This window comes from Psammomys obesus, unplaced genomic scaffold (assembly GCF_907164565.1).
Source record: "Psammomys obesus unplaced genomic scaffold, mPsaObe1.curated_primary_1811, whole genome shotgun sequence".
NCBI classification, from domain to species: Eukaryota; Metazoa; Chordata; class Mammalia; order Rodentia; family Muridae; genus Psammomys; species Psammomys obesus.
In genome coordinates this window covers 10879903-10902060 of record NW_026596120.1, presented here as the reverse complement: position 1 = coordinate 10902060, position 22158 = coordinate 10879903, and the positions used below count along the sequence as shown (strand labels likewise).

General features: G+C 39.4%; 1 protein-coding gene across 1 annotated transcript in view; it reads left to right on the top strand.

Annotated features, from left to right (window-relative positions):
• The window catches only part of Ppp2r3a (protein phosphatase 2 regulatory subunit B''alpha), a 135269-nt gene that overhangs the window by 75680 nt on the left and 37431 nt on the right, over nucleotides 1–22158 (top strand). The window contains exons 6-7 of the mRNA XM_055629741.1: nucleotides 3182–3256; nucleotides 20839–20925. Coding sequence (XP_055485716.1) covers nucleotides 3182–3256; nucleotides 20839–20925 — 162 coding nt within the window. The remainder of the gene's footprint in view (nucleotides 1–3181; nucleotides 3257–20838; nucleotides 20926–22158) is intronic.

Genomic DNA, 22158 nt, shown 5'->3' with positions numbered 1-22158 from the left:
CTGTTCTAATTCTGGAATACATACCTCACCCACCATGACTTCACACAAGAGAAAGACACACTGAGCTGTAGATAGAACACAAATAGAATGTAGACCCAACTCAGAGCCTGACTGACACCAACCAAGGACGAGGCCTGCAACTCGTATTCTTCCCCTCATCCTGTAGCCCACCTCCCTCTAGCCTCCCCATTTTGTCTTCACCTTGGTATGTATGAGAATTCCATATGAGAGGCTCTCACACAATGCCAAAGGTAGACCTTCTCTTGAGATAATACCAGTGAGACCTGGGAAGAGGCCACCGATGGGAGATGACACGCCAGTGATACATGGGCCTCCAGGAACGCAAGCTGCTTATTCCTTAGTTATACCCACTTATCGACAGATAAAGATAAACGAAAGGCTGCATAGCAGTTTATTTTATTTATTCTACTTCTCCAGGAGATTAGGATGCTGTGACCCTTGAGTGTTTTCTAATATAACAAGAAGGATTCACTTTCCTCTTATCAAAATAATTTGGGAAAGAATAAATGAAACCAAAAAAAATGTGTTTTCATTTGCATTGTGAAAATTAAATTGTTAATTCTTGTAGTTAAAAATCAGAAGACTATTATACAAACCCCGTGGAACTCAGATTTTAGAACCTAGGTAAAATGGGCAGTTTTCTAGAAAGACTCATGTGACCCAGATTGACCTCATGTGATTTGGAAAATTGAACAGATGTTGTAAAGATGTTAATAAACTACTTCTCTAGAAAGAACAATGACAGGTGGTTTCACAAGAGAAATTGTCCAAATGTTCAAAGTTCTATAAAGGCTCTATAAATGTTATTAATGTTCAGTAAATCATCCTGGAGCATTGAAATGGATACTCTATAAGTCATCTCTAACACAAACATGACTGGTACCTAAGTCAAGTAAACACAGTACAAAGAAAGCTGCAAATAAGTGCAATTTAATGATTAGTGATAAAACATAATGGAATGCTATCAAACAAAATATGCCATGACCCAGTGACATTTATCCCATAAATTACTGGGCCAAGAGCACTTGCTGCTCTTGCCAAGGACCTGGGTTCTACTTCTTTCTGCATTTAAGTGCTGATTAATAGAGACTCACAACTGGTCAGTGTGCAAGGATAGAGGTCTATGGAATGCTCAGCCGTCAGTGGGACAAGAATCATTATAGAAGAGAGACAAAAAGATTGTAAGAGCCAAAGGTAATAGACATCTACACAGAAGAGTATCTGCCAGATATGACAGGGTTACGTCATGATGACTACTAATGGAGAGAAATGGCCCTTAGGGACGTGGCTCTTGAGAAACTAGCTATACTCCAGTAAATAGTCCTACATTGATGCACATACATGGAGCTCTAAGTGGACGTGGTGAATTTTGAAACAGAAGACATGACGTTGGGAGATTAAAAAAAAAAAATAGCAGGTAATAAGGGAGGAAATAGAAGAAAGGGAATGGGAGGATACATTTGATCAAATACATTGTAGACATAGGAATTCTCAAACAAAATATGATAAAAAAAAAAAGACCAAGGGAACTAAATATAAACATTGAGTATATTTATTTCTCAGTGGTGCTAGTAGTTCCCTTGTAGTAGGATTGAACAAATAAGTAGCTACATTATGAGGAGAGCCAGGTTTCTAACTTTTATAGTTAAAAAGAAGGCTTGAGCACACTTTGTGGTATTGGATTGGAATCAGTTATTTGTTAATACTTGAATTTTATAAATATCCATAAAGTCTGACAAAGGCACATACATTTATTTTCCTGCTTTTGCCTGCTAACAGGGTCCGAGTGCAGTGACACTCAGTAGTAATGGGCACACAGTACCTAGACTCTGTCTAAAACTATTCTCCAGGAAAAATGAACTACAGATTTTTAGAGAGAAGGCTGGTACAAGATGTGGAAAAAGGGAAATACAAGATGAACTTAAAGTACAAAAAGACAAGCCAGTCAGAAGGACATAGGATCCTAAATGAAAGAGTCCATATGGACAAAGCTAGGTCAATTTGAACTACAAAACTAATCATATATTGCCTGTGTGGTACACCGGAAAGGGACCCAGCATCACATTCATGATATTCCTGAGGAAAATATGTGAATTTAATCTACTTAAGGAAAACTTAAGACAAAGGTAAACTGAGAGGTGTAGCTTACAGAATTCACTAAAAGCACTGCAGCCATGAAAAACAAGAACTATCACAGCTTAGAAACCCAAGAGACCAACCATAAAGACTAAATGCTTTAGAGGATGGAGTTGAAAAATGGTGAGATTTGAATAAAGTTTGTAGTTCAGTGTTAATGTTTATTTCCTACTTTTGATAATTGTTCTGTAGTTTGTGAGTTACTATCTTAGGAAGCTGGAAGGAAGGCATAGAAAGTTTCTCTGCAATATTTTGCACAGTTCATCTAAAAATCTAAAATTATTTCCAAATTTAAATAACCACAAGCTGTAAAATCCAGTTTTAAGCTGTATTGATAGAAATTAATAGATATGTCTGTTTGGGCATTGCAGCTGCCTCTGGCTATTATTTTAGGAGTAACTATTTCAAACAGTCTCTTGGGTCAAAGTACCTTAAATTTTCAATTAGACAATTTTAAAAAGTTGTATTTAATAATCTTCCACAAGAACAGGATAATAGATTTTAAGATAAAGAACAATCTTAAATTGAAAACAAATTTGTCCACATGCTCCTTTTCTTTTGAAATATAATTGCAGTCTATAGCCTCAAACTCTGAGTCTTCCTGTCTTGAGAGAAAGAGAGATTGAGAACATTGAGAACTGATGGGTATTAGCTTGGCTCTGTGGCTTTTTTTTCCAAAATTTCATGCCTCTAGACTAAGAAAGAAAATCATTCTTGTTGGCTTGTCTCTGTCATAACTCTTAGTAAACCCTACCAAGATCTGTGAGATGTACTCTAAGATATTTGACTCACAAATCACTAAATATAGCTAACTTAAATTTTTATATTTAAGCATATTATGTGCATGGACAAAATCATGTATTGCAAAACATGATTATACAAAAGTATTAATTAAATTTTCAGTACATTATGCAGTATTCCAGAACAGAAGATTTGCTCAAGTGTCAGCCTATTCCATAAGAAGGGAAAACTTCTGGGGAGCTTCTTTTAATGTTTGTTGACTTAGTTTTGATTCTCTTTTAAGGATGTGGTGGATACACACCCTGGGCTCACCTTCCTGAAAGATGCTCCAGAATTCCATTCCCGCTACATCACCACGGTAAGATGAGTGCTGACTCGTCTTAATGAGACTGCTTAAGTCAGCTCTTCATTGTTATCCAGTACCTAGGCTTTCGAATTGTTGTGCAAAAGATGACTTGGACTGTGATTATTTTAAATAGAAGGTGAAAAATGAAAATAAGTGGGCATTTTTTAATTTGTAGTTGTATCCCTTCACGTGTGGGTCAGTACCTAGGAGGTCTAAGATATAAAATTGCTCAAATATTCTGTCTAGTATTACGAGGCATATATTTACTCTTTTTTCAAGATTTAGTTTTAAGCCAGGTGTGGTGGCACACACCTGTAATCCCAGCACTCAGGGAGGCAGAGGCAGGTGGATCTCAAAGAAACCCTGTCTGAAAAAACAAAACACAAACAAACAAAAAAAGATTAGTTTTCTTTTATTTTTATGGCTATTTTTGCCTCCATGTATATCTGTGCTCTTGGCCTGAGGCTAAGAGAGGGCATCAGATCCCCTAGAACTGGAGCTACAAGCCACCATGTGGGTGCTGTGGAGCGAACCTGGTTCCTCTGGAAAAGCAGCCAGTGCTCTTAACTTCTAATCTAGTTCTTTACCCAATGTCTTTACTGTTACAGATTTTCCTGTTTGGTGAGCTTGAGCATTTCCAAGTAATACTGAAAATATTTGTCAACAGTTTGTTTTCCCAAAAAATGTCTCTAGAACCCTAAAATTGTGTCTAGAGATAATGAGAAGTAGCTTATGTGTAAACAGAACAAACAATGTAGGAATCTAAAATAACATGCTCACGATTCCAATTTGTGAGGGGCTCGCACTCCTCTTTCCAGGTGCAGGGTGATCTAATGAGTCACAGGTAGATGCCGTCATGACTGAGAGGGTACAGGCCGGCAGTACAGTTTCTCCCAGATAATTCCAGGGTTATCCAGAACACAAGCTCAAGGCACACTTCAGAGTCACAGATAGCCTCGAGGGAGACAGCCTTTGCCAATAGCTTACGTAGATAACTCGGAGGAAACAGAGCAGTCTCCTCTAGGGAGAATTCTGTCATTCTGAGGGTATAATTTTAAAATAACAAACAGCTACTATGTTATTTAAATATATGGAATGTCTTTCTTTCCTTTTCCATTTGCTGTCTTGATGCTAAAACACATGGTAAGATTTTGGCCAGTAAGAAGGCGGCTCAGCAGCTAGACATGGTGATGTCTGCCTTTAATCGAAGCACTCAGGAGGCAGAGACTGGTGAATCTCTATGAAATTGGGGGCCATCCAGGTCTATATAACAAATTCTAGGACAACCAGGACTACAAAGAGAAAACTTGTCTCCAAAACAAACAAAAACGGTTTAGCAGCCTAGCCAGCAAGCCGAATGACCTGAGTTTGGTACCTTGAACAACGTGGTATAAAAAGAGAACTGACTCTCATAAGTTGTTCTCTGACCTCCAAACTCACACCATGACTGTACGTGTATATCAAAACCAGTCTAACAATAAGAAATCAGGACTTTTCATTGGTTTATCTGTTCTTTCCAAAGCCTTTCTATTATAAAATCTAGTCAAATAATGGCATGAAGTCACTGAAACTTCAGTATTATTTTAAATTTGTACAGTGAGTTTTTCTAGAACAAATGCAACATAAGGTCTGGTATGAAATTGACTAATTGTATTCTTGGGCACAAGAAAACTAAAGAAACACCCTACTCATAGCAAAAAAAATGGTGAAGGTCATAATTACATAAATCATAAAGGTCTATGATAAAGGAATATACATTTTATTTTGGTAACTGTTTTATCAGTTGTATTTAGACTAGAAAGAACTTAAGCTAAGTAAGAAATTAGTCTAAAAGTCAGCCCATATTCTTTTTTATTTCCTGAAAGAAGCTACCAATTGAAAAAATAAGCCTTTTTGATAGTGAATGAAAATGAACATATGAAATACTAGCAAATTATAGCCTTTGAATTACTATTTTACATATTGGGCTAAGAGATTGTTAGTGCTCTGCACAATGTATGCCAACATATGCCAACTTTTGAAAAAGGAGGTGGCCCATTTACGTTTTTACAGTGAGCAGTGAGCTTTCAAAGACTTGTTTGTGGCACTGGCACCAGCAGTGAAGTTATTCTGGGGCTTGCACAGATGGTGTCTTAGTGGCTTACACAGTGTCTCACTTGGCCTGAATCTATCACTTCAGGCTAAAATTACTGAGCTGTACAATAGCTACTTCTCACTGCTGAGAACTTTTAGATTTGTTTCCCCTTTCTCTTAACAGCAAAAAAAATCTTTTTAAGAAACATTTTATAGTTTTCCAAGTTATTTAGAAAGACGAAATTTCAAAATCATAATAGTTAAAGAATGTAGTGATCCATTTACTCTGCCTCTCCAGCTAGAAGAGCCAAGCCTAGTTGTTTGTGTGTGTTGATGTGCACTCATCACCTACACTTAGAATTCTTTGTCAACTTCTGTCTGTATTTCATCCACTTTCAAAAATACTGTGTAATAGAGCCAAACATTTCCTTTCCTGGTGGCCTATATTGTTAATTCGTTTCCATTTTCATAAATACAAGGAAGGGTGACTGACATATGATTCAACTTGTCTGTCAAGTTAACTAGAGGTCTTCTTGAACAACTGTCAGTTTCGATCCTCTCACTATTAGTAAATAATGATTCTTGTTATTTTTTTATATTTTAAAATTGAGACAAAGTTGTTAAAAAAGCAAGGGCAATGGAGAGCCAGCTGCTACTTGCTTTCACCACTAGATGGTAGCCCTACTTCAGTGATGTAAAATGCAGACTTAGTAATAGAGAAAACAATAAATATGCTATGAAATCGAGCCTCAGGTTATGGAGACTGGGGAGATGGGAGGTATAAATGAGTTATTTTACTCCTCTAAAAGAGCATCTTAGCAAGGCCGCATCATCAGGGGTGAGTGATCAAAGAGCAGTCAACTGAGTTCATGATAGAGGTAGTAGAGGTAGTCCCTGCTCCCCTCACTCAGAGATCCACAGGGAGACTGAGTTGCCAGATGGCCACATCTTAGCAGGGGGTCTAAGTCCTCTCCATGCATGGTCCTTCATTGGTGCATCAGTCTCTGCAGGACCCCCTGGGCTCAGAACTTTTGGTTTTGTTGGTTACCTTGTAGGGTTCCCCTCCATGTCCCTCTGTTCCCACACCCTCTCTTCTTCCATAAGACTCCCTGTGCTCTGCCCAAAGTTTGGCCCTGAGTCTCAGCATCTGCTTCTATCCTGTTAGGTGAAGCCTTTGAGAGCACTCTCTATAGTAGGCTCCCATCCTGTTTCCTCTCTTCCGCCACTTCTGGTGTCTATCCTGTTTGTCATTTGGAATGAGATTTAAGCATCCTCCCTAGGGTCCTCCGTAGTGTTTAGCTTCTTTAGGGCCATAGATGGCTATCCTATAATACATGGCTAATATCGCTTATTAGTAAGTGTATACCATGCCTGTCTTTCTGTGTCTGGGTACCTCACTCAGGATGATCTCTTCTAGTCCCATCCAGTTGCCTGCAAGTTTTATGATTTCCTTGATGCAGCATTGCCAGGCCATATAGGAAGAGGATCCAGGCAGTCCTGATGAGACTTAACAAACTATGGGCAGATGGTAATAGAGAACTCCCTTATTCAGTGGACTAGGGGAAGGCGGTAGGGGGAAGAGGGAGGGAGGGTGGGACTAGGGGAATTGAGGGAGGGAGCTTCAGTCAGGATATATAATGAATAAATTGTAAAGAAGAAAAAAGTATTTTTTTTTAAGAAGCAGCTTAGCCAAGACTCACAACAGGACATACCTAACAAACTTACAATTTTTATATTTTGCATATGGAGTTTTTTGCCTACATTTATGTATATATATCACATGCATGACTAGTGCCACACAGATCAGAAGAGGGCATCAGATCCTCTGGGTCAGATAGTTGTGAATCACCATGTGGGTACTGGGAACCAAACTTGGGTCCCCTGCAAGAGCAACAAGTTCTCTTAATCACTGAGCCATCTCTCATCACATACAACTTAGGAAATTTTAAAATTCTGCTAAAAGGTAGAAAGGGGGCTGGAAAAAGGTCTCCATAGTTAAGAGTATGTACTGTTCTTCCAGAGGACCAGAGTTTGGTCTCAGCACCCACATGGGCAGCTCACAACTACCTATAACTCCAGCTCCAGGGCAACGGCCTCTTCTGAACTCTGTGGGCACCCACTTACATATAGGTATATATCCTCACATTTACATATAAACATACATTTAAACATTTTTAATGAAGTAGGAGAGAAAACTAATGCATATAAAAGTTTCATAATATTATATCTTGCTTCCACAAATATTTGAGTAGAATACAAACTTTAAATTAAGTTTATAGTCTAAATCAAGAAGTGACATTTACACAAAATTCTAATAAACTGATTAAGAAAATTTTGATGTGTATATTGAAATTGACTTGAAGGGCCACCAAGATGGTTCAGCAAGTAAAGGCACCTGCCACCAAGCCTGATGGCCTTAGTTCAATTCCTGGATTGACTAGGTGGAGAAACCAAATCTCAGAAGTTGTCTTCTGACCTCCACACTTGTGCCATGATACGTGAATACAGTTTAAGTATGAGTTTCATCTCATGGCGTGGGCCTTAGGTCCAAGAAAGAAAAGAGTGGTTGGTTACTCCCATAATGTTTGTGCCCCTATTACACAGGCGTGTCTTGTAGGCAAGTTACTGCTACTAGGTGACCAGGGTTTGTAGCTAACAAATATTGATAATTACCTTTCATCCACTTTCAAAAATGCTCTGTAATAGAGCCAAACATTTCCTTTCCTGGTGGCCTATATTGTTAATTAGTTTCCATTTTCATATGTACAAGGAAGGGAGACTGACATATGATTCAACTTGTCTGTCAAGTTGACTAGAGGTCTTCCATGTTTGATGACATATGTAAATATTGTCTTCAGCAATAGAGGCTATTAGGTTGTGGGAAGTAACCGAGAGCCTTGGCAATAACCCCTGATATTTGGGGATTTCCAGGAGCCAGAGACTCAACAAAATGTAAATCAGTTCTGGCACTGAAGGTTTATTTAACTTGGTATCACAAGATGTCTAGTTGGGGCATTGTCCCCCCTGTTATTTGGTGACTCCATTTGAATTTCTTTTATATATGTATATATTTTAAAACATTTCTACAGTAGTAGGTTTCCATATGTTTTTTAATGTCCTTTAGGGTTAGTTGTGCCTCCCCATAATCCCTCCTTTACCCTTCTCTTCCATCCCTCTCCCTATTTTATCCTCCTAGTTTCCTTTGTCTCTCCATGACAATATATTCCATTTCCCCTTTCTTGGGGAAATCTTTCCTGCCTGCTAGTCCTTTACTCAGTGCCTAACCTCTGCGCTTTTTCAGACTGTAGCACACATATTGAAGGCTTCAAAGCTAACATCCACATATGAGAGAAAACATACAATATTTGTCTCTTTGGATCTGGGTTACCTGAAAAATAATCATTCAGGATTATTTTTTTCTAGCTCCATCCATTTACCTGAGAATTTCATAACTTAATTTTTTTAACAGCTAAATAGTACTTTGTTGTGTAAATGTATCACATTTTCATTACCCACTCATCAGTTGATGAGCATCTTGACTGTTCTCAATTTCTGGATATTATGAATAGAGCAACAATGAACTTGGAGGAGCAGGTATTTCTGTAGTAGGATGTAGAGTTCTTTGAGTATATGCCCAAGCCTAGTAGAGCTGGGTCTTGAGGTAGAATGATTCCCAGCTTCCTGAGGAACTGCCACACTGGTTTCCACAGTGGCTGTGGGTAGCTTGCGCTATCACCAGCAATGGATGAATGTTCCCCTCTCCCTACATCCTTGCCAGCATGTGTCATCGTGTGGTTTTTTTTCTGGGGTAAGATGAAATCTAAAAGTAGTTTTAATTTGCATTTTTCTGATAGGTGAAAACGCTGAACATAGCTTCTCATAGGAAGAGGAATGAACTGAGGGGAAGGGCGGGCCTGGGGTGAGGAGAGGTGGAGGCAGCTGGCTTACTGTCCTGAGAGCTGGTGGCAGGGTTGAGCACTGCTAAGCTGCGAGATTTGTGTTTCCTCTTTTGAGAATTCTTTGCTTAGTTCTGTACCACATTTTTTGTTTGGGTTATTTGTCTTCTTATTCAGTAATTTTGGTTCTTTATTGAAGGTGTTAATCCCCTATTAGATGTGTAATTGGTAAAGATTGTTTCCCACTCTGTAGGCCGCTGCTTTCCTCAAATGACAATGTCCTTTGCCGTACAGAAGGTGTTCAGCTTCATGAGGTCTCTTTTTTTATTATTATTATTTCTGGTCTTAATGCCTGTGTCTTGTTCAGAAAGCCCTTTCCTGTGCCAACTGGTTGGTTCGAGTATATTCCCCACTTCACTTCTTTCAGATTTAGAATATCTAGTCTTACGTTTAGATCCTTGATCCATTTGGAGTTGAGTTTTATACAGGGTGATAAATATGGATCTATTTGTATCCTTCTACATGGATCAAGGGAGTATTTTTGGCCTGACCCTTTCCTGATAAGTAACCTGTAATCTTCCCTGAGGGCGATGTGATGTTCTTTAAAGGATCTGGGGTTCCCCAAATTAGGGAAAGAGAGAAACCAGCTGAGAATGGGATTCCATCCCAAAGACTGGTCTCAGAGGCTATCCAGAAACACCAGACTTCAACCATACTGGCAGAGTCCCACCCTTGAATTTATTTTGTCAATGTCTTCAAGTTTCTATTACTCAAGCCTAACTTGCTTAATTAGAGTTATCCCAAAATTTTTTAAGCTATTGTGAAAAGTATTTGCTTTCTCTCATAGTCTGTTTGTCATTTGAATATAGGAAGCCTACTAATTCTTTTTTTTATTATTTTTATTATTAGTTACATTTTATTAACTCTGTATCCCAGCTGTATCCCAGCTGTATCCCGCTCCCTCATTCACTCCCAATCCCATCCTCCCTCCCTCATCTCCTTCCTGCCCCTTTCTAAAGTCCACTGATTGGGGAGGACCTCCTCCCCTTTCATCTGACCCTGTTTTATCAGGTATCTTCAGGACTGGCTGCAAAGTCCTCCTCTGTGGCCTAGCAGGACTGTTCCTCCCTTGGGGGGGGGGGGGAGGTCAAAGAGCCTACCATTGAGTTCCTGTCAGAAATAATCCTTCTTCCCCTTACTACGGAAAACCAATTGGTTACTGAGCTACTACGGGCTACATCCAAGCAGAGGTTCTAGATGGAGTATCAGCCTCAGAAAAGACCCCTGTGCCCAGATATATTTGGTCTTTGTGGAGCTCCTATCCTCTCCACATGATACTAACTCCCCCTTCTTTCATATGATTCCCTGCACTCTGCCGAAGGTTTGGTTATGAGTCTTAGTATTTGCTTTGATACACTGCTAGATAGAGTCTTTCAGAGATCCTCTGCGATAGGCTCCTGTCCTGTTACTTGTTTTCTCCTACATCCAATGCTCATCCCATTTGTCTTTCTAAGTGAGGATTGATTATCTTACCCTGGGTCTTCTTTCTTGTTTATCTTCTTTAGGTGTATAGATTTCATTATGTTTATCATATCTTAGGTCTATATAAGTGAGTATATACCATGTGTTCTTTCTGCTTTGGGGATACCTCACTCAGGATGATCGATTCTAGGTCCCACCATTTGCCTGCAAATTTCCTCGTTTTTGATTGCTGAGTAGTATTCCATTGTGTAAAATACCACAATTTCTGTAACCATTCCTCCACTGATGGACATCTGGGTTGTTTCCAGGTTCTGGCTATTACGAATAAAGATGCTACAAACATGGTTGAACAAATATCCTTGTTGTGTACTTGAGCAAATTTTGGGTATATGCCTAGGAGTGGTATAGCTAGGTCTTGAGGAAGCACTATTCCTATTTGTCTGAGAAAGCACCAGATTGTTTTCCAAAGTGGTTGTACAAGTTTGCATTCCCGCCAGCAATGTAGGAGGGTTCCCCTTTCTCCACATCCTCTCCAGCATGTGTTGTCACTTGAGTTATCTTAGCCATTCTGATGCATGTAAGGTGAAATCTCAGAGTCATTTTGATTTGCATCTCTCTGATGGCTAAGGATGTTGAGCATCTCCTTCAGTGTTTCTCTGCCATTCTATATTCCTCTAAGAGAATTCTCTGTTTAGCTCCGTACCCCATTTTTTAATTGGATTACTTGATTTATTGCTTTTTAACTTCTTTATTTTTTTTTATATATTCTGGATATCAGCCCTCTGTCAGATAGAGGGTTGGTGAAGATCCTTTCCCAGTGTGTAGCCTGTCGTTTTGTTCTGACGACAGTGTCTTTTGCTTTACAGAAGCTTTTCAGTTTCATGAGGTCCCATTTATTGACTGTTAATCTTAGAGCCTGTACTGTTGGTGTTCTGTTCAGGAAGTTGTCTCCTGTGCCAATGAGTTCTAGGCTCTTCCCCACTTTTTCTTCTAACCAATTTAGACTATCTGGTTTTATGTTGAGGTCTTTGATCCACTTGGACTTTAGTTTTCTGCAGGGTGATAAATATGGATCTATTTTCATTTTTCTGCATGTAGATATCCAGTTGGACCAGCACCATTTGTTGAAGATCCTGTCTTTTGGCTTCTTTATCAAAAATCAAGTATTCATAGGTGTGTGTGTTTATTTCTTTGTCTTCTATTTGGTTTCATTGATCCTTTCTTTTTCTATGCCAATACCATGCAGTTTTTATTACTATTGCTCTGTAGTACAGCTTGAGATCAGGGATGGAGATACCTCCAGAAGATCTGCTGTTGTACAGGATTGTTTTGGAGATTCTGGGTTTTTTTGTTTCTCCATATGAAGCTGAGAATCTTTCTTTCAAGGTCTGTAAAGAATTGAGTTGGTATTTTGATGGGAATTGCGCTGAATCTGTAGATTGCTTTTGGCAGGATGGCCATTTTCACTATGTTAATCCTACCAATCCATGAGCACGGGAGATCTTTCCATCTTCTGATATCTTCAATTTCTTTTATTCAGAGACTTAAAGTTTTTTTCAAACAAGTCTTTCACTTGCTTGGTTAGAGTCACCCCAAGGTACTTTGTTATTCGTGGCTATTGTGAAGGGTGTTGTTTCCCTGATTTCTTTCTTGGCCCTTTTGTCTTTGGTATACAGGAGGGCTTCTGATTTTTTTTTATTTTTATTTTTATTTTTAGTTGATTTGGTATTCTGCCACTTTGCTGAAGGTGTTTATCAGCTGAAGGAGTTCTCCGGCTGAATTTTTGGGGTCGTTATGTATACTATCATATCATCTGCAAATAGTGACACTTTGACCTCTTCCTTTCCGATTTGTATCCCCTTGATCTCCTTTAGTTGTCTTATTGATTTAGCTAGGACTTCAAGTACTTTGTTGAAGAGCTATGGAGAGAGTGGGCTGCCTTGCCTTGTCCCTGATTTCAGTGGGGTTGATTTAAGTTTCTCTCCATTGAGTTTGATATTGGCTATAGGCTTGCTGTATATCGCCTTTACTATGTTTAGGTATGTGCCTTGCACCCCTGATCTCTCCAGGACTTTAAACGTGAATGGGTGTTGGACTTTGTCAAATGCTTTTTCAGCATCTAAGGAGATGATCATGTGGTTTTTCTCCTTGAGTTTGCTTTTGGGGTGGATTGCATTGATGGATTTCTGTATGTTGAACCATCCTTGCATGCCTGGAATGAAGCCTACTTGGTCATGGTGGATGATATCTTTGATGTGTTCTTGGATTCGGTTTGCAAGTATTTTATTAAGTGTTTTTGTATCAATGTTCATAAGAGAGATAGGTCTGAAATTCTCTTTATTTATTGGGTCTTTGTGTGGTTTAGGTATCAAGGTGACTGTGGCTTCATAGAATGAGTTTGGTAATGTTCCTTCTGTTTCTATTTTGTGGAATAGTTTGGAGAGAATTGGAGTTAGCACTTCTTTGAAGTTCTGGTAGAATTCTGCACTGAATCCATCTGGCCCAGGGCTTTTTTGGGAAGGGAGACTGTTGATGACTGCTTCTATTTCCTTGGGGGATATAGGACAATTCAATCTTTCTACCTGATCTTTGGTAGATGGAATCTATCAAGAAAATTGTCCATTTTTTTTTAGATTTTCGAATTTTGTGGCATATAGGCTTTTTAGTACTACCTAATGATTGTTTGGATTTCCTCTGTGTCTGTAGTTATGTCCCCCTTTTCATTTCTGATTTTGCTGATTTGGATAGTTTCTCTCTGCCTTTTAGTTAGTTTGGCTAAAGGTTTGTCTATCTTGTTGGTTTTCGCAAAGAACCAGCTCTTGGTTTCATTGATTCTTTGAATAGTTTTATTTGTTTCTAATTGATTGATTTCCACCCTAAGTGAGTATTTCCAGCTGTCTGCTTCTCTTGGGTGTACTTGCTTCTTTTTTTTTCTAGGGCTTTCAGTTGGGTCATTAAGTTGCTTGTACAAGATGTCACAAATTTCTTCTTGAAGGCACTTAGTGCTGCAAATTTTCCTCTGAGCACTGCTTTCATTGTGTCCCATAAATTAGGGTATGTTGTACCTTCATTTTCATTGAATTCTAGGAAGTCTTTCATTTCTTTATTTCTTCCTTAACCTAGCTGTCATTGAACAGCAAGTTGTTCAGTTTCCATGTGCTTGTAGGCTTTTTTTCTAATTCCACTGTTGTTGAGGTCCAGCTTCAGTCCATGATGGTCAGATAGAATACAAGGGATTATTTCAATCTTCTTGTATCTGTTGAGGCTTGCTTTGTGACCAACTATATGGTCTATTTTGGAGAAGGTTCCATGGGGTGCTGAAAAGAAGGTATACTCTTTTGAGTTTGGATGGAAAATTCTGTAGATATCTATTAGGTCCATTTGATTTAGGATCTCAGTAAGTGCCTTTATTTCCCTATTTGGCTTCTGTCTAGATGATCTGTCCCTTGGTGAAAGTGGGTTGTTGAAGTCTCCCACTATTAAGGTGTTGGGATTGATGTGTGATTTAAGTTTTAATAATGTTTCATTTATGAATGCAGGTGCTCTGGTATTTGGGGCATAGATGTTCAGAATTGTGATGTCCTCTTGGTGGATTTTTCCTTTGATGAGAATGTAGTGTCCCTCCTCATCTTTTTTGATTAATTTTGGTTGAAAGTCTATTTTATTAGATATTAGGACAGCTACCCCAGCTTGTTTTCTGGGTCCTTTGCTTGAAAGATAGTTTTCTAGCCCTTTACTCTGAGGTAGTGTTTATCTTTGTTGCAAAGGTGCATTTCTTGGATGCAGCAAAATGTTGGATCCTGTTTCCGCAACCATTCTGTTAGTCTGTGTCTTTTTATTGGTGAGTTGAGTCCATTGATGTTGATAATACTGACCAATGAACGTTAGTTCCTTTTATTGTGGAGTTGGTGGGCTATTGTGTTTCATTGCTTGTTTTCTTTTAATTTTTGTTGGGATATTATCTGTATGCCCTGTTTTCTTGGGTGAAGTTGTTTTCATTGGATTAGAGTTTTCCTTTTAGTATCCTCCGTAGGACTGGTTTGCTGTGTAGATATTGTGTAAATTTAGTTTTGTCATGGAATGTTTTGTTTTCTCCATCTATGTTGATTGAAAGCTCTGCAGGGTATAGTAGTCTGGGTTGGCATCTGTGGTCTCTTAGAGTCTGCAAGACACCTGCCCAGGCCCTTCTGGCTTTCATAGCTTCTGATGAGAAGTCCGGTGTGGTTCTTATAGGTCTACCTTTATATGTTACTTGGTCTTTTTCCTTGCTGCTTTTAATATCTTTTCTTTGTTCTGTAGATTTAGTGTTTTGACTATGATGTGACGTGATGTGTTTCTTTTCTGGTCTAGCCTATTTGGTGTTCTGTAGGCCTCTTGTATATTTATGGACATCTCTTTCTTTAAGTTGGGAAAATTTTCTTCTATAATTTTCTTGAAAATATTTTCTGGACCTTGGAGTCTTCTTTTTCATCGATTCCTATTTACATTTTTTCTTTTCATGGCATCCTTGATTTCTTGGATATTTTGTGTTTTCTGATTTTACTTTTTCGTTGAGAGAAGAATCAATTTCTGTGAGTGTATCTTCAGCACCAGAGATTCTCTCTTCCATTTCTTGTAGTCTGTTGGTGATGCTTACCTTTGTGGTTCCTGATCTTTTCTCTAACTTCTCCAGCTCCAGGGTTTTCTCAGTTTGTGTTTTCTTTATTGATCCTAATTCTGTTTTCATGCCTTGCACCATTTCCTTCGTCTGTTTGAATGTGGATTCCTGTCTCTCTACGATGATCTCTATTTTTTGTTCATTTCTTCTCTATATGCCACTAATTGTATCTCTACTTGTGCCTCTATTTGTTTGGCTATATTTGCCTGTGTTTCTTTAAGAATTTTGTTCATTTCCTCTTTCTTTGCCTCCAATTGACTGGCCAAATCTTTGATAGGTTTGTTCATTTCCTCTTTCTTTGCCTCCAATTGACTGGCCAAATCTTTGATAGGTTTGTTCATTTCCTCTTTAACTGTCTAATTTGCATGGCTATTGCTCTGAGAGATTAGTTTGTTTCCTCTTTATGCGCCTCAAATAATTGGGTAAGCATAGCTTTAAAGTCATTTTCCTGTGCTTCCAATGAGTTGGAGTAATCATCAATATTGGGGGTTGCTGGTGAAGCCATGATGTCCTGATTTATGTTGGATGTGTTCTTTCGCCTACCCCTGGCCATTGGCTTGTCTGAAACCTTCCCTGTTTGTTTCTGGATTCTGCAGTTCAGACTGGTACTGTCTCTCTCTGGCGTCTAGACAGTTCTTCAGGAAGCTGAGAGAGGTCCCGTGGCCTCAGCGTGTTTGTTGGTGCATTCGCTGTGGGAGGAAGTACACAGGCGTGTGTGTGTGTGTGTGTGTGTGTGTGTGTGTGTGTGTGTGTAAGTGTGCCTCGAGGGACAGAGTGATAGAGAATGTTGAATCCTTGAGTGTGTGGGAGAGGCTCTGCCTTGCAGGCTTCTAGGGGGTTATTTGTGCATCACTGTATATGTAGCAGGAGCTAGTGATGGTTGCTGTGCAATTTCAGCATTATCCACCTTAACTCCTCAGTTTGGACCCACAGAGCAGGAGCTTCAATGTCCCAAGTGACCCTCTGTTTCATACAGTGGATATATGGGTGGGAGGGGTCCGATGCCTGGCTTCTAGTTTAGAAGGACCCTGGATCTGGGGCTCTGCAGACACTCAAGGGCGCACTCACTTTCAAGTGGGTCACATCAGCAAGGATCGGGGTATCCGGGCTCTCTGCTCTCTGGTTTGGCCCTGCTTGGTCTTATGCAGGAGGACTGACAAGCTCTGCCAGCTCAGTGCTGTGGCAGCTGCCAGGGAAGTCCAGCTGCAGCTGGAGACTGGAATGCCAATCCAGATGCCTTCTGGGAAGTCCTAGGGGCCCTCCACTGTGCTCTTCAGGCCTGGGAGGCCCAGCACCTGGTGTGCCTAACTTTTATGGCAGGTCTGCTGGGCTTTGGTGGGTATATAACATATTATCTGTCACTGAGGGTTTGGGTGGGTCGTACAGTCAGTGGCTGAGAGACCCTGCAGAGTCAGTATGGCTATTAGCGGATCTGGGACCCCAAGACAGATACAGCTGGCAGTTGCCGCTAAGGGGCTAGGAGCCTTGCCTCAGCCACTGCAGGCCCCAGGCAGTGAGCTCTGAGCTAAGAGTCTCAGTGAGCCAGCTGTGCTGAAGAGTCCGAGAAAGGGGAATGCCGGGAGATCAAAATCGTTTCTCTCCTTCCCCAAACAAGTCCACAGGTGACCCGAGACCAAAGTTCTCACTCATGTGATGTTCCCTGTCATTTAGAAAGCCTCACCATCATTTTCCCCGCTTCGTAAGTCCTTCCACTCACCAACTCAGGCGTTCAGCTTTTACGCAGCTCAGAAACTGTGCTAGTCGCCATCTTGGCTCGCCTACTGATTCTTGAATGTTAATTTTGTATTCTGATACTTGGCTGGAAGTCTTTATCAACTGTAGAAGTTCCCTGATGGAGTTTTGGGGATCTTTTATGTAGAAAATTTTATCATCTGCAGGTAAAGATATTTTTACTTTTTTCTTTCCTATTTGTATTCCCTTTATCCAGCTGTCTTTCTGCTCTAGCTGAGACGTCAAGTACTGTATTCAATAGGTATGAAGAGAATGAATGTCCTTGTCTTCTTGATGATAGTAGTTTCTGAGTTCCTGTTTGGGTTGGTATTGGCTGTAGTCTTGCCTTTATTACACATGTCCTTATATTCCTAGTCTCTCCAGGACTTTTATCATGAAGGGATGGTCCATTTCTTTAGAGGCCTTTTGTGCATCTAATGAGATGATCATGTGGTTTTTGTCTTTTAATCTATGTGGTAGATTACGTTTGCTGATTTACGTATGTTGAATCATCCCTGTATCTCTGGGATGAAGCGAATTTGATCATGGTGGAAAATCTTTTTTATTTTCTTGGATTTAATCTGCAAGTATTTTAATTTTCCTGTGTTCTTAGATTTAATCTGCAAGTATTTTATTTAGAATCTTTGCATCAACATCCATAAGGGACATTGATCTTTAGTTTTTTTGTCGGCTCTTTGTGTGATTTGGGCATAAGGGTAAAGTGCATTATAAAAAGAATTAGAAAATGGCCCTTTATTTTTTATTTTGTAGAGTAATTTGAGGAGTATTGGTATTTACTTTTCTTTGAAGTTCTGGTAGAAGTGCTGATTCAATCTGGCCCTGGACTTTGCTGTTTTGTTGTTGTTGCTGTTTTATTTTGTCTTCTGGTTGTCTGCTTTTGTTTTTCAAGGGTACAAGGCATTATGGGCTTGTTTAAATTGCCTACTTGGAATTGATTTAACTTTGGTAGGTTATAAATACCAAGAATTCTCAGTTTGGTGGGGTGTCATTTTTAAAGTTGTCCTTATGATTCTCTGAGCTTCTTCAGTGTCTGTTCTAATGGTCACCCTTTTCATCTCTACTTTTTTAATTTTTTAATGTTCTCCCACACTTTTTTTTTATTAATTACACTTTATTCATTTTGTATCCCCCCATAAGCCCCTCCCTCCTCCCCTCCCAATCCCACCCTCCCTCCCCTTTCTGCATGCATGCCACTCCCCAAGTCCACTGTTAGGGGAGGTTCTCCTCTCCTTTCTGATCTTAGTCTATCAGTTCTCATCAAAAGTGGCTGCATTGTCCTCTACCGTGGCCTGGTAAGGCTGCTCCCCCCTCAGGGGGAGGTGATCAAAGAGCAGGCCAATCAGATTATGTCAGAGGCAGTCGCTCTTTCCATTACTATGTAACCCACTTGGACACTGAACTGCCATGGGCAACATCTGTGCAGGGGTTCTAGGTTATCTCCACGAATAGTCCTTGGTTGGAGTATGAGTCTCTGGGAAGTTCCCTGTGTTCAAATTATCTTGTTCTGTTGCTCTGCTTGTGGAGTTCCCGTCCCCTCCAGCTCTTACTATTTCCCACTTCTTACATAAAATTCCATTCACTCTGCCTATCAGTTGGCCATCAGGCTCAGCATCTGCTTTGACAGTCTATACTGCAGAGGCTTTCAGAGGCCCTCTGTGGCAGGTTCCAAGGTTGTTTCCTGTTTTCTTCTGGCTTTCAGAGGCCCTCTGTAGCAGGTTCCGAGGTTGTTTCCTATTTTCTTTTTCTTCTGATGTCCATCCTCTTTGCCTTTCAGGATGGGGATTGAACATTTTAGTTAGAGTCCTCTCTTTTGCTTAGTTTGTTTAGATGTACAGATTTTAGAGGGTTTATTCTGTTGTATGTTTATATGAGTGAGTATATACCATGCGTGTCTTTTTGCTTCTGGGACAACTCACTCAGGAGTCCCACACTTTTTTAAGGATACATATTTTTTTATTATGTATACTGTGTTCTGCCTGCATATGTGCCTACAGGCCAGAAGAGGGTACCTAATCTCAGTATAGATGGCTGTGAGGTACCATGTGGTTGCTGGGAATTGAACTCAGGACCTCTGGAAGAGCAGCAAGTGCTCTTAACTTCTGTGCTGTCTCTCCAGCCCTCTCTCTCAGTCTTTTCATTAATTTGGCTAAGGGTTTGTTCATTTTGTTGATTTTTCTCAAAGAACCAACTCACTAATTCTTTGTATTTTTGTTGTTTTTTATTTCACTGATTTCATCCCTGGATTTGATAACTTCTTGTCATTACTCTTTTAGGGTGTTATTTCTTGGTGCTGCTCTAGGGCTACCAGGTGTGTCACCACGTTACTACTATGTGAGCTCTCCAGTTTCATTTTGTTTTCATGTAGGCACGTACTGCATTAGCACATCTTTTAAAATTGCCTTCATTATGTTTGACAGGTTTGAGTATGTTGTGTTTTCATTTTCGTTCAATCCTTAAAAAGTTTTTCATTTCCTTCTTGAGTTCCGTCTTGACCTATTTTTTTTATTTGGTTGTGAACTGTTCAGTTTTCATGCATTTGTGTACTTTGTGTTGTTTCCATTGTTGAGATCCAGCTTTAATCTTTAATTTGTGATGGTCAGGTAGAAGGCTGGATGTTACTTCAGTCTTCTTATATCTATTGAGACTTGCTTCATGTCCAAGTATGTGGTCAATTTTGGAAAAAGTTCCATAAGCTACTGAGAAGAAAATATATTCTTTTGTATTTGGGTGAAATAGTCAGTAAATGTCTACTATGTTCCTTTGATTTATGACATTATTTAGCTCGAGCATTACTCTGTTTAGTTTCTATTGGCAAGGGTTGGGTACTGAAGTCACCCACTATCACTGAATAAAAGTCAATATATGATTGTTAGCTGTTGTGGTTTTTCCTTTATGAAGTTGGGTCCTGTGCTTGGTGCATAAACATTTATAATTTCAATATCCTTTTGATTTTTTCCTTTAATTACTATGTAATATTTTTTTCTGTCTCTTCTGGTTACCTTTGGTTTGAAGTATGCTTTTTTAGTTATTAAAATGGCTACACCAGCTTGCTTCTTGTGCTGGGAACTAGTCATCAGGAGTAGGATATTTGAGGACTTCCATGATGTCAATATCTGGTCTGGTCTTTGTTGGGTGAGTGTTATGTTCATTGGTTACTGTTCCCCTCTCTCGATCCTGGGCAAGTGCGGTGCCTGTGGGGTCCCTGGTAGAAAATGTTTCTGAGTCACCAACTAACAGGAAGCAATACAGATGGAATAATAAGAGTAAAGGCTGAGAAGGTTGTGGGTAAAGAGCTAAGCTGGGTCCCAAATACAACTTAAATAATGCTCCTGTGAATTATACTAGTTTGACAGCCATCCTTCTGACTTACTCGTTATTGAGCCAACACAGTAGAATCTTCGCACCTCATTACCTTCCCAAGCGTATACAGCTCAGTAAGCACAACCTGAATAAGGCATCTCTGTGTAATTGAAAAGAAACAGAAGTGATATATAAGTGACTAGGAGATGAAAAGAAATGTTTTTTTCTCTTATGGAGGCAAACTTAAAATATATATGTATGGTTAGAATATACAGGGTTTTGTTTTGTTTTGTTTTGGTTTTTAACTTGGAATTGCAATTGCCATGAGAAGTTGTTACTTAAATCAGTTCCACAGATATTCATAATTTGGCCTTCAGTGGAGTATTAGAGATTTCAGCTGTTTTAAATTGGTTTTGTTTTCTTTTTGAAACCAGGTTGTTCAGAGAATATTCTACACAGTCAACAGATCTTGGAGTGGAAAAATTACTTCGACAGAGATAAGGAAAAGCAACTTTTTGCAAGTATGCCTCTCATATAAATACATTTTTACTTAAGTATTTTTTCTTACTCTATTGCAAAGCTCTAACTGTCACTTCTTAGAGGCTATAAACACTTATCATTTACCCATATGGGGGAGGAGCTGTCAAAGAAAATAAAATAATATGGGATTTCTGCCTGAAGGCGTACACTATGAAACAAAAACAGAAATGCATATCCACACAAAAATTGATAGATATGCATAAAAGGTGCAGAGGAAGCCTCAGAAGTATCAGCCTGTGATCTTCATCTTGGAGAATATCAGTTTAGCAAGATAATATAATATCAATGGGAACGAGTTTCCAGTAAGCATCAACAGCACAAGCCGGAGCCAGAGGCAAAAAAATGTTCTCTTGTTCAAGAACTTCCAACCAGTGGAAGTGGCCAGTGGCTCCTGTGAAAGTTGGAAACTAGGTTGAAAACATGGGCTTGACAAAGAAATGAAAGTGTATAGACTTGTTCTTTCAGTAATAACTCAACCTTGCTGCTGCTGGTTATTTTCCAAAACAACAATATTATTAACCACTAGTGCAAGTCTTTTACTGAGGTAATCTTCATACTTGATTGTTTAAGCCTTTGTAACTGTAAAGAAAACAGAATGGTTCACACTTGAAAGAAAAAAATATTTTAAGTGGATCAGACTAAATTAAGTTTATACTGATACAGTACCTCATTATTCTGTATTCTTCCCATCTTTACCTTCATGTGAGACAGACAAGGTGTTGAAGACCTGGCAAACTAGCAATCCATAATGGGTAGACAAATATTTTGTTACTCTGTAACAGAGGTTCTCAACCTATGGGTCATACCTTTGGAAGTTGAATGACCCTTGTTACAGTAAATAAAAAATGAGTGTTGGGCTATATAATGTTTATTAGTATTTGCCCTAAGATTATCACAGCGGTGTTATTCAAGCCACTATCACAAATAGTGATAAGCCAGAGACACCTGTTAATTTTTATAACTGTCTTATACACTTGGGCTGGGCCAATACTTCTACCCATGCTGTCTAAATAACCTCACCACCCATCTCTTAGCCCCATCCAATGCCATCCACCATAATCATCCTCATTTGAACTGCTTTCTATCTATAAATACTTGCTGTGTTCTTTAACTGGGTGATTTCTCCATCTGTGCCATCCTCAGAGACCCTCCTCCTCACCCATGTGATTCCTTCTCCACACTAACCCATTGTGGTATCCTCCTTCCTCCTCTCT